At 59.0% G+C, this 12466-nt stretch overlaps 2 protein-coding genes across 2 annotated transcripts in view; one reads left to right on the forward strand and one right to left on the reverse strand.

Moving 5' to 3' along the window:
• Positions 1-3322, reverse strand: part of Btbd17 (BTB domain containing 17) — a 4562-nt gene extending 1240 nt beyond the window's left edge. Inside the window, exons 1-3 of the mRNA XM_033767419.1 lie at positions 3126-3322; positions 1460-1736; positions 3-375 (exon numbers count right to left, since the gene is read on the reverse strand). Of these exons, the coding sequence (XP_033623310.1) occupies positions 3-375; positions 1460-1736; positions 3126-3210 (735 nt within the window). The 5' untranslated portion in view covers positions 3211-3322. The remainder of the gene's footprint in view (positions 1-2; positions 376-1459; positions 1737-3125) is intronic.
• Positions 3323-9820: 6498 nt separating this feature from the next.
• Gpr142 (G protein-coupled receptor 142) overlaps positions 9821-12466 on the forward strand; it is a 4535-nt gene continuing 1889 nt past the window's right edge. Inside the window, exons 1-4 of the mRNA XM_010630806.2 lie at positions 9821-9956; positions 10662-10820; positions 11550-12256; positions 12295-12456. Of these exons, the coding sequence (XP_010629108.1) occupies positions 9932-9956; positions 10662-10820; positions 11550-12256; positions 12295-12456 (1053 nt within the window). The 5' untranslated portion in view covers positions 9821-9931. The remainder of the gene's footprint in view (positions 9957-10661; positions 10821-11549; positions 12257-12294; positions 12457-12466) is intronic.

Raw genomic sequence — 12466 nt, forward strand, 5'->3', positions numbered from 1 at the left:
GCAGGTGACGGCCTAGCGCGGCCCAGCCACGCCTCCAGCGCGTGAAAGAGCTCCAGCTCATCCTGCAGCACCAGGTCCGAGCGCTGCAGCAGCTGCGCCAGCAGTTCCGGGCTCACGGCGCCCCACTCGGTGCTCCCCGCCACCGCAGACAAGTTCCAGGCCAGGAACTGCAGGCAACTCTCTCGCAGGGCCTCATCCCCAGTGCTCACCGCATAATGGTACCAACCCACGGCCGGGCCCGCGCCGCCCGCCAGGTGAGCGCGCATGTAGTCCGCCACGCCGCGCTGCAGGGAGGCCACGCCATACTTGATGGCCAGCCGGTGCAAAGGGATGGCCTGCGGCAGCAGCACAGTCAGCTCGCCGCAGTACAGGTACCTGCCGGAGGGGCGGAGCGGTGGGGAGGTGTCAGGTCAAAGCCACCCACCTCTAGGTAGCCTCTGTGGTCAAGGGCGAAAACAAGACCGTGGGCCCTGTGGCTTCCGGTCTTTCACTCTTAGACCCTTCCAGACTGTTCCTATTGCCTGCCCTGTTCTTTGGGTTTCCGGTAGTGAAGTGGAAATCACGTGCATTTATTAAACATCTACCAGGTGCCTAACTGTTGGCCAGAACAGAGACAGACAGCTCCTGCCACTGCGGAATTTATAGTCTGGGTTCACAGCCATGTCCTCCCATGTATTTAGCAGGAGACTGAGCAAGTTTAAGCACGTGACCTTAAGCTACCCATCTAAGAAAAGTAACAAACAGCCCTCCTCGGGATTACTGTCACAATGGGAACAGCGTGAAGAACCTTGCTGCAAAGTTGGGGGTCAGCATAGGGGCCCCCTTGCTTGCAGTCTCATCTTTCTTTTCCTTTTTGTGGTTAACTCGCTGCCTCCTATGCCTCCCTATCCCTCCTGCAATCCCACTGGCGCACAGCATGTCTTCCACCTTGTCTCTTCCCGCTGCCGGGAACTTATGTCTCGAGCTTTGCAGCCATCTTGTCGAAGCCATTAGAACAGAGTTCCTTTCTGAGGCCGAGTGTAAATGATGAAGTAGGGTAGGGCAGGCACTAGCTAACCTTTCAGCTCCCTGCCACTGTGGTTCCAAACCCGGGCAGACACCAAAACCACATAGATACTTTAAAATTAAAAAGGACTGTTGTTCCCAATGCTACACCTGAAATTGACCATCCAGAGCAGGACCCTGGAATCTGTGGTTTCTGAAAACTCCACTGGCCAGGTTTGGAAACTGTTAGAGGGGCCACCATTTTGGGGGAGTGACCTCAAGCCACCGAGAGCACACAGGCAAAGGCAAGGAGCCATGTTCTGCAAGAGGACAGCGGGAGAAGGGATGAAGGAGATGGTGCACTGTCATCTGTCCTAGTGACATCGGCCAGTAGACACCGTGACTCTAAGGGCTGCTGGTGGAGAGCCAGGGGCTGGGGAAGTGGCGAAGCGTCCCCAGCCATTCCCCTCCATACCTGACAAACTTGTCGAAGACGGCAGCGCAGTCCCGGGGCTCCTGCAGCACCACCTCGCTCTGGTTGCTCAGCAGCTCCCGGAACAGCTCGCTGTGCAGCCCCAGCAGCAGGCGGTGGCCGTGGAAGACTCGGACCTCGTCGGTGCCTGTAGCCTGCACTCGCAGGACCACGTCACTGGCGTTGCCCTGCCGCAGCAGCTCCTGCAGGCGGTGGAGTAGCATCTGGGAGTGGTTGATGGAGGTGCCTGCTGCCTCCCCGCCCACGTCGGCTCTCTGCGCTGCAGCAGAAGGGACAGAGCACAGCCGAGAAGTCACCTGGGGTCTGGGGCCTCCCCGTCTAGGGTGCGGAGAAATCAGCCAGAAATACTTGTATGCAGGAGGAGGGCCGGAGGGCCCAGGGAGAAGCCATTCCCGCACACCTGTGTGTGTGCGTGCCAGAGGGGACCCACGGGCACTCTGGGTGGACAGGACGTGCTGATGCAGGCCTGAGAGGATGTTCTGAGAAGCAGGGAAGACAGCATTCTCTCGGGAGGGATGAGCGAGAGGTCCCAGACCAGCTCCGGTCTCCACGGACTGTTGTCCACGATGCCAGACCTCCCCAAGCAGGCAAAGAGTTGAGGCCACTCTTGGTCCTTAGCCCATTTGCTTCCTGCACAACTGTCCACCTAACCACTCGGGGCAGGGGCACCTTCACTGACAGATATTTACTGAGTATCTGTTATGTCCCACACACTCTTAAGAGCCTGAGCTATGACAATGGGCAAAATAAACCAAGTCCTTACTCTCGTGGGCGCACAAGTGAGCATATCGGGCAGGTAATAAGTACATAGATAAGCACTCTAGTTTCAAAGGAGGCAGCCAGGGACTGAGCCCATGTGGAGGCAGAGGGACCAGGCCTTCAAGGGGATTTGTCCGGCGTAGTGAGTGGGAGGAGAGAGTCAAACAGAGGCCAGGTGATAGGAGAGGAAGAGAAACTGATTTCCAGGTCCATCCTGCCCCGCTGGGCTGTGAATCTGAGACAGTGGGGGCCACGGGGAGTCCCAAGGCCAAGCTGGTGCTGGAGTAGGATCCTCGGGGGAACTGGGAGTCAAGGATGGTGACCCTCTGCAGATGGCCAGGTGTTCACACTTCCCCGGGTGCGTGTTGGTCATGTGAGAAAACTCAGGGAGTGCTCTGGTGGCTTTCCTGAGCCGAGAGCCGTGTGGAGAGCTTTGTAGAGGGAGCAGTGAGGTGGGCACTGGCCACACTCTCACATGTGGGCATGCACAGGACATGGCCTGTGAGGACAGGTGGGGAGCTGGCTCACACGAGAGCCAAGCATCTGCGAGGGAGACCCAGGGAGAAAGGGAGGCAGAGAGACCGATGGTGAATTTCCCAGCCCCGCCTCCCCAGCTGTCACTTTGAAGGACCTGAATGCTGATGGCGTCCCCATTCGGCGCCTGGGACAATGGATAAATGGAGGGTCTGCTTGTAACTAAGACCCCTGCCACTGCCCAGTCCCCCCTCCCACTGAGGCAGGCCGCCCTCCTCCCTTCTGGGAGATGTGTCTGTGGGGCTGTGGGGTGCTCTCCCAAGCTGCTGCATGCCCCCTTCCCGCTGGCCATGTGCATGAAGGCTGGAAGGATCCGCCCTAGCCCGCACCCCCACTCTGCCCCGCGCCCACTCACCTGCATGAGTGACCAGGCCCACCAAGGCCAGGATGGCCCAGAAGCTGCCCCAGGACCCAGGCTTGCAGTGCCCTGTCCTAAGCATCTTCGTTCTCTGCCCCAAGTCCACTGGAGGGACAGAGACGCTCAGCCCACTCGGATGTCATCCCTCCTCCTTATATAGGATCTCGCACAGGGGACGGCTCCCCCCTTCCTGGTAGGCCTCCCTCCCCCCACCCAGCCTCTGCCATGGATTGGTGGAAATTGGCCCCTGCTGTAATATAGGATCGCACAGGGGACGGCTCCCCCCTTCCTGGTAGGCCTCCCTCCCCCCACCCAGCCTCTGCCATGGATTGGTGGAAATTGGCCCCTGCTGTTGCCTGGGCAACCTCTTAAGCCAGAGAGTGGCAGCCCCAAGGGCTATTGTGCTGTCCTGGGCCCCCATGGGGAACAGATCCGGCACCCGCCTCCCCCACCACTCCTCACAGCTCAGCAAAGCTAGCTGATCCTCCCCCGGGGAGTCTTAGGCTCCCTAAAGGACAAGAAAGGAGCTTCAGGACCACTGTCTGGAGGACACCAGGGTCTCAGCCCCTCCTCCAACCGCAGGCCCAGCCCCTGGCCTGGCACACAGCACACTTGGCAGCATCGTGGCTGGAGCGCCATGGTGAGCCAGCTGCAAAGGAAGAGCCTGGAAGAGGGAGTGCAGGCTCCCACCCCTCCCCCACTCCTGTTCTGGGGAGGATCAGCTCTCCCGAGAGGAGGGCAAGGACCTGGAAGAGGGGTCTGTGGGGGACTGGATCGTTTCAATGTCCCTTGTTGAAGAAGGTCCTTGGCATGCTCCAGGGAGGGTGATGGTCATTAGGAAAGCTCCACGGGAACCACGTCCATCCCCTCCCCAGGGTCAAGGTGAGCCCAGTTGGCAGAGCTGGGCACACAGCAGAGGGAGCCTTCCATGCTCCATGGGGTGCACCCTGCCTGGGGCAGGCCTGGACACCTTCCAGGAGGCTGACCTCAGTAGGCAGCCTGGCCTCCTACCCAGCCAGCCAGTGCGCGGACCTGAGTCCCAAGCAGGGTACGCTCTACTCCCTTCTGCTAATTTGTCGCCCCTCGGCGGCTGCATGTTCTCCTGCTAGGAAAGGCTTTCATCAACTTCTGATTTCCAATCCTTCCTTTCCCAGAGTTCCAAGGAGACATGCCGCAAACCTGGAACCCCATTCTACCTGTAGGGAAACTGAGGCAGAGAGTTAGGCAGTCTCCATGTTGTAGTGCAAAAGAGAGCTTTTCTGAAAACAAAGATGTGGAGAGAGGTGGGTGAAGTTTAGAGGAGAGAGAGAGAGAGGGAGAGCGGTGCGGGGGTGCTGGACAGACCTCACCCCAGCACCTGCCTCAGCTCCTCAGGGAAGGACGTCTTTGGGATAGATGAGCTGAAGTGGGTAGCTCCTGAGGAGATTTGGCTCCCGCCCTGGATTGGGCACGGCTTGGAGTTTCCCTGCCCTTGCTGTCCGGATCCCAGAGCCCAGCTCCCTCTGTTGATTTCTGCCCCCAGCTGTCGCAGACTCAACAGCTCCACCCACTTCTCTGGAGCCACAGAGAGGCAAAAACAGGCTCTGGCAGCAACCTCATCCGGGTTGGCAGAGTCAGAACTGTCCGGCTCAGCGGAAACCCCTCCCAGTTGCCCCGACTCTCACGCCTGGTCCCCTCATCCACATCCACCGTCCCCTGCCCACTGGCAGCCTGCCTGCCCTTCCTTCGAACTGCACCGTTTCCTGGCTCACCCCACTCACCCCAATAAGTCAGAGCCACCATGCAACAGAGCAGCCTGGTCCCCTGGGGGGCTTCCTAGCATCTATGCCTGCTCATCAAGGGGAATGTCACTGGTCCAAGAACCCACGGCCCGGCACACTTTCATTCTGTGGACATTCGTGTCAGCTTTCTGTCACTGTGACAAAATGCCGGAGGTAGACACCTTGAAAGGAGAAAAGGTTTATTTTAATTCCTGGTCTCAGAGATTTTGGTCCGTGGTTGCTTTGCTCGCTAGCTTTCAGCCTGTAGTGGGTGAAGCAGCACAACATGACAGAGAGAGTGGATAGCAGAGGGTTAGGGCTCAGAATGCACCCTTAAAAACCTCACTGTTTTGAGGGCTTCATTAGCAGCTAATGGGATTTGAAGAACCGGATGGATCATAAGGGCTTTCACTTCATCAAGTGGATTAATCCACTGATGAGTTCATGACTTTAAGGGAGCCAGTGGGAGGTGGGGCCTCACTAGACGAGATGGTCACTGAGGCATGTCTGCAAAGGGTAGAGCGTCCTCTCCTGCCCCTACTTCTCTGGCCTCTCCCCCACTCTCCTTCCTAACTGGCAATCAATGTTTCTGCTTGGGGCAGAAACCTCTGAAACTGTGAATCAAAATAACCTTTTCTCCTTTAAATTGTCTCTTCGCGGTATTTGATCACAGCGGTGAAAAGTTAACTAATACAGAACGAAACTGCTCACCCATGGCAGCCAGGAAGCAAAGAAAGAGAGAGGGATAGGAGCCAGGTCCCCATCCCTTCTTTAAGAGCACACCCCCACATGCTACCTCCTTCAGGGAGGCCCACCTCACAAGTTTCCTCCACTTCCCAGCAGTGCACCATCTGGGGACCAAACCTTGCACAAGTATCTCTTGGACAGACAGCCCTCATCCAAACTGCAACAACACACTCCTTCGCGCCGGCCTCCTCCAGCGTCTGCCCCAGTCTTTCTGGAAGCCTGGCCCTCCTGCCCTGGAATCTCCATGCTCCCCCTGGGAACCAGATTCTCAGGTGTGAGCTTGGGCATCTTTTTTTTTTCTAGGCACCCCCCTAGATAAGTGCTATGGACACCCCAGGCTAAGAACCACCTACTAGAGTTCAGTGGGTGCCATTTCAAGTGGGAATGGATCCGGGAGGCTGTGGGTTTCCAGGAAAACCCAGGAGGGTCATCTGTGATTCCCCACCTCTGAGAGACCCCTTTCTATCATGTCTAGCCTCCCTTATCCCTGACCCCCCTCTAATGCTTTAGAAACTGACTTTCCAAATGAAGGTGCCATATTGTCACTTCTAGGTCCAAAGGTTGCTGGGTTTTGTGCATGTGGGTGAGGGACTTATGTGTGTGTGACATGTGTACACATGTGTGTGTGTGCGTGTGTGTGTCTGGTGCAAGAGAGGGCAGCATGGCATTTACCATCCAGTCTACGAGGTTATAAATCTACAGCACCATGTTTTCTTCTGCCCTAAGTCAGAGGCTCCATTGTTCCTTGAGAGCAAGTCTGCAGAAGAACGGTTCCCTGAGAGGACCGTGACCTCCCATCACACCAGCCCATTCACCCAAGCACCTTGCCTGAGTGTGACAGGGTCTTGGAGAGCCAGGGTTCAAGTGTCATTGAGCTCTGCTTGGCTGTGCTTTCACAACCCCATTCTGGCTTTTCTGGGAAGCTATTTCAGTCCAGATCGATGCTCTCTTGTCAAAGTGTCTCCATGCTGTGGAGGCAATTGGAATCTCCACCACACTTGGGGCAGAAGGAGAAGCTTCTAATCTGGAGAGGGGTGATTGGACCCCAGGCTGTTGGAGCCCTGAGGAAGGGTGGGCCACAGACCCAGCCCTACCCCGACCTGGCTGCCTCCTTACATCTGTGAAGTCTCCGGTCCTGGGCAAGGGCTCCAGGAGTGACTTGCACACTGCTTTGGGAAGAAGGACTCATGGTTAGTACACACTGCCAGAAGCCTCCAGGGCCATATGCGCCTTCCTGCTCAGACCCTCAGGCTGCTTCCGTCTGGAATAACCTTCCAGGTCAGGGCACTGTGCACCTGACCCATGGCTCTCTTGAGTTTATGGAAGCCCCTCCTTTCCAAGGAGGTTGTGTGAGGGTGTGAACGGGGAACCACTCTGGGGAGAAGTGGGGGGTGGACCTGAGTTCGAATTCCAGTTGCCAAATGCTAGCTCCATGAGTCTTGCTGCTTCGCTTGACCTCTCTAAGCCTTGGTCTCCTCCTGTGTAAAATGGGAGTATCGAGAGTTGCTTGTGGGGCTGCTGTGAGGATGGAAAGTATAGGGACAGGAAAATGAATGACCCACCTGGTGCTCCTGCCCCAGTGGCGCAGGCTGGATTGCACCTGTGGCCAGAGGAGTGGTGGTACACAGCTGTAATCCCAGCACTCCGAGAGACCAAGTCAGGAGGATAATCAGTGCCCACCCAGCCTGGGCAACTTGGTGACTTTGCGAAATTGGGCCTCGATTTAAAATCTTCTTTTAAGATGGAAACAAAGTATTTGTAGATGGGGAGGGGAGGAGGGGGTGAAGGGAGGGCAGGGGTAAGGGGAAAAAATGAGAATCAAGACTTATCATGTGGAGGTACAAGATCCCAGCAATGAATGTAACTGTACTGTATCCCTAAAATGTACCAATAAACTCAATTAAAGCTGAAAAAAAAATCTTGTTTTAGCCAGTCAAGGTGGCTCAGGCCTGTAATCCTAGCACTTAAGAAGCTGAGGCTGGAAGATGGCCACATGTTCAAGGCCAACCTGGATTACATAGTGAGACCCCGTTTCCAAACAAATAACAACAACAACAACAACAACAAAATGTAAAAAGGGCTCGGGATGTAGCTTAGTGTGAAGGCCCTGGGTTCAATCCCCAGGTCAAGGTGTGCTGCTGGGTTTGTTTCTTTTGGTTTTGTTAGTTTTGTTTTTTTGAGACAAGTCTTGCTGAGTAATTCAGGCTGTAGCCCAGGCCTCCAGCTTGCAGGGATCCTTCTCCCTCAGGCTCCTGAGTGCTGGCATCAAAGGGCACCCCCATGTCTGGCCCTGTGGTGCTGTTGGTGACATCTCTTGCTCCCCCAGGCTGGCTCAGAGACGCCTGCCTCACTGACCCACCCCGGCCGCTGACACTGGCACCACTCAGGAAGGAATCACCCCACCAAGAAGGATCCTTGGCCGGGCTGTCTGTGCCCAGTGATGACGGCCCTGTCCCTGCCATCACCTGTGCCCATTAGGCTGCTGCCACTTCCCTGTCCACTCTGTGGCAGTACTGACGTCTGTTGAGTGAGCTGTGCGTGCTCAGACCCTGGCTCTCACATCACAGAGCCTAACCCTACTGCCTGCATTAGAAGGTTGTCCATGGGGTGCAGGGGATCTCAGGGACCCCACACCCTACAGGACAGCACCACCATCCTGGCCTCAGAGGCACCTCCTGTGCACAGCGCTTCTTGTCTCAGCCTTGCCAGGTCACTGGGGTCCTCACAGGCCATGCAGGAAAGCAGCACCTCTGAAGGCACCACTGGGATTCCTGCAGGTCACCTGCGCGTCCCCAGAACAGGGCTCCGCAAGGATGGGCCCATGGGTAGAGCCACAGGGCTGGCCGAAGGCTGCAGGCAGAGGTGAGCTGATCATGCTCCTTCCACTGACTCCTGATCCCAAAGCCTCAGCGCTCTGCTCAGGCCAGGAGAGCCTTGGCTGAAGACGAAGTGCTCTGTCTGGAGGGTACTCGGCTTTCCAGTAAGATACGCGTCCCTCAAAGCCAAGTGTAGGTACAGGGTAGGGAGCCTCGCTTCCCTGCAGGCACAGGTGGTCTTTCCCTCCCCTAGAAGGGGGCTGTGCCTCAAATTCACTCCTGGCTTCAGGGTACAGGGAGGTGGCAGCCTGGGGAGTCTGTGCTACTTGTGCTTTCCCGGCTGGGGTCCATCTGCCATGGGGCCTTGACCTGAGGCGCTAGCGCCTGCCCTGGACCCACTGTGCTTCCCAGGAAGCTCAGACACTCGCAGGATCTGGGTGTGGCCACCAGGGGGCAGCAAGTGCCAAGGTGGGGTTTGGGGTCAAGGTGAGTTGGCTCCATCCCCGGACACGCGTTCTGATTTAGGCCAGGGAACACCCAACATACCCAGGGGTGGCTGTGCCCACGGCTCCAGGCTGGGCCTCAGCTCTGACCCAGGTGGTCTCCTGGGAGCCTGTGTCCCAGTGCCCATGGTGGGCTGCTCTGGTCACACTTCCTCCGGGTGAGGGCGCTGCTAGGTATAGATTCCAGCCTCTGCAGAGCCTGCGGGCTGCTGTGTATTTGCCAGGGACGGATGTCCTTGAAGGATGCTCTATTTCAGCATGCCCAGGAAAACAGCAGCCTGGCCAGGCTTTTCCTGGGTGGGAGGGGCAGTGACCCCACCACTGCACAAGGGCTTCCTGCCATCTTCCTGGTCAGCGGTCACTCGGAGTGGCCTCCGGCTCTTCTCACCCCACGTGGCCTCGGTGGGTGCCACCCCTTGACCCTGACCCCTCGGGACCTCAAGGGATCTGAGCCTTGTCCCAAAGTGGCAGCCTCGCCTCTCCCACACGGCACCACTGGCCCAGCCCTTGGGCAGAAGCGTCCTCCCTTACAGCCAGCCAGGGCCTTCAGCGTGTCGGTGCCCATAGAGTCAGCTCCCTGAACCCTCCTGCCCTCCCGGAGTCCTCCCACCCAGGGTGCGGCCGCCCCTGCTGAGCGGGCCAGGCTGCAGGTGCCCTGGACCCGGATTCCGCCTTCCTGCCCTTCACGCCCCCTTGCCCCTGCAGACAGCCCTCAGCCCTGCCCCAGCCGCACTCTTTCTCCATCGCAGCCCCACTCAGCCCGCCAACTTCCCTGCCTCGTCCCGGTGGGACCCACTGGAGCCTCAGTCCCTGGAGCCTTCGCCCCACCCTCTCCTCCCTCCTCCCCACCCCCACTCTGCACTAACGCTCAGTGCGGCTGGAGAATCGTGGGGCAAACAACCTCTTGGAGAGCCGGGAGGAGGCTGTGGAGACCCCCGGGAAAGGCCCTGGTGACCTGGGGCTGAGGACCCGGGAGCATGGGGCTGGAGGGACTGGAGACAGGTACGGTACCCTGAAACGGGGTGCAGGACACAGGCCAGGGACCTGGAGGCTGGGAGGGGGATTTGAAGCTGATAGCGAGTGGGCCGTGAGATGGGGCGCTGAGGGTTATTTAGCTGGAGGCTGGGCCCCATCTGCATCAGGAAATCAGAAGCTAGAAGTTAAAACCTAAACAGGCTTCAAGTATAGTTTGAGGGGAGCAGAACGCAAAGCAGGTGGAGAGCCCTCATCCCAGAATGGCCTCTCCCTACCCCTGGGGACTCAGTTTCCCCATCCGAAAGGAAGCTAGGACCATGCCAGCCTTAGCAGCGCTGCCCTGGGAAGGGATGCTCTTGGCTGAGGAAGAGGGGAACCCAGTAGCCATTCCTGAGAGGAGGGAGCTGCAGCCGCAGAGTGGAGCCGGGCAGCTGCTGGGAGCCACCGCGGTCAGAGTCGCCTGGCACCTTCTTAAAGGCATAGGAGGATGAGGAGCCCAGGGAGCAGCGCAGTCCCCGCCACCAAGGGCTTCTTGCGGCACTTGGGGCGGGGCCGCGCAGGCAGGGGATCTGGAATTTTCTTGTGACAGAGATCACCATGTGGCTGGGCCCCTTCTGGGGGTCTCTGCTGGGAGCAGGGCTGACCAGAAGGACTCAGGGTCAGGCTGGGGCTGCTCCGAGCCCAGCTGGAAAGAGGACTACTGCTCCAGCCCTGTCCTTCTGCCCTTCCTAGCTGGCCGGCCACCCGTGATCCTGCTGCCCACACCCAACGCAAGTGCACGGGGCGAGGAGTTTGAAGGCCCCTGGCCAGAGATCCCAGCCAGGTCACCGTGTGTGGCTGGGGTCATCCCTGTCATCTACTACAGCGTCCTGCTGAGCCTGGGGCTGCCTGGTGAGTGGGGAGGCGCAGTCTGGGGTCTCAGGCTTGGCCGGAAGTCAGGGCCCTCCTGAGGCCCAGGATCACAGATGGGGTCTCCTCTTGCCTCTATGGGGTGTTCTGGATCACTGGGCAGTGAAAAGTAGAGAGGAGTAAAAGTGAGGGACCAGCCCCAGTGCTGCGGCACACACCTGTAATCCCAGCACCCAGAAGGCTGAGGCAGGAGGACTGCCTCAAGTTTGAGACCAGCCTGAGCTACATAGCAAGACCCTGTCTCAAAAGAACAACAAAAAGGGAAGGGGTGGCTGGGCCTGCCTTGGGAATCTCCCCAAGTCTGTAGATAAACCAGGGCCTGTGCTCAGGGAAGCCTCTGCCCCGAGGACACAGAGCACCTGACAGCCACCTGGAGGGGACAGGTGGACAAGGGTGGGGGTTTGGATGGACAGGGCAAGACCGACGTGCTCAGCCTTCTCAGCAAAGTGGGCTGTTTTGGCGGGGTTTTGTTTGTTTTGTGGTGCTGGGGAGGGAACCCAGGGCCTCCTACATGCCGGGCAGGCTCTGAACCACTGAGCCGCCCCAGCCAGCAAGGAGGGTTTTCAGAAGGAGCCGGACAGAGGAGACAAGAAGCCAGCCATGCCAGCACGGGCCGGCGGGGAGGGACCGTAGGACACCTTGGTGGGCAGGCTCTGGGGGCCCCTTCTAAGACCTCTGACCTCTCCCTGTGACCTTGCTGGCCTTCTTCAGTCAACCTGGTGACCACTGTGGCCCTGGCCCGCCTTGCCGCCAGGACCAGGAAGCCCTCCTACCAGTACCTTCTGGCGCTCACAGCCTCGGACATCGTCACCCAGGTGGTCATCGTGTTCGTGGGCTTCCTCCTGCAGGGCGCCGTGCTGGCCCGCCAGGTCCCCCGGGCCGTGGTGCGCACGGCCAACGTCCTGGAGTTTGCTGCCAACCACGCCTCAGTGTGGGTCGCCGTCCTGCTCACGGTGGACCGCTACAAAGCCCTGTGCCACCCCCTGCACCACCGGGCCACCTCGTCCCCCGGCCAGACCCGCCGGGCCATTGCTGTCATGCTCAGCGCGGCGCTGCTGACCGGTGTCCCCTTCTACTGGTGGCCGGATGTGTGGAGGGACGCGGACCCGCCCAGTGCGCTGGACGAGGCCCTCAAGTGGGCGCACTGCCTCCTCGTCTACTTCGGCCCCCTCGGCATCTTCCTGGCGGCCAACTCAGCCATCATCTTCCGGCTCCGAAAGAGGGGCCGGAGCGGGCTGCGGCCTGCGGTGGGCAAGAGCACGGCCATCCTCCTGGGCGTCACCTCGCTCTTCACCCTCCTCTGGGCCCCGCGGGTCGTTGTCATCCTCTACCACCTGTACGTGGCCCCCGTGCACCGGGACTGGAGGGTGCACCTGGCCTTGGACGTGGCCAACATGGTGGCCATGCTCAACACAGTGGTAGGGGCCGGAGCGGGCTGCGGCCTGCGGTGGGCAAGAGCACGGCCATCCTCCTGGGCGTCACCTCGCTCTTCACCCTCCTCTGGGCCCCGCGGGTCGTTGTCATCCTCTACCACCTGTACGTGGCCCCCGTGCACCGGGACTGGAGGGTGCACCTGGCCTTGGACGTGGCCAACATGGTGGCCATGCTCAACACAGTGGTCAGTGGTC

The sequence above is a fragment of the Fukomys damarensis genome, unplaced genomic scaffold (genome assembly GCF_012274545.1).
Source record: "Fukomys damarensis isolate Sample0158 unplaced genomic scaffold, DMR_v1.0_HiC HiC_scaffold_23, whole genome shotgun sequence".
NCBI lineage: Eukaryota > Metazoa > Chordata > Mammalia > Rodentia > Bathyergidae > Fukomys > Fukomys damarensis.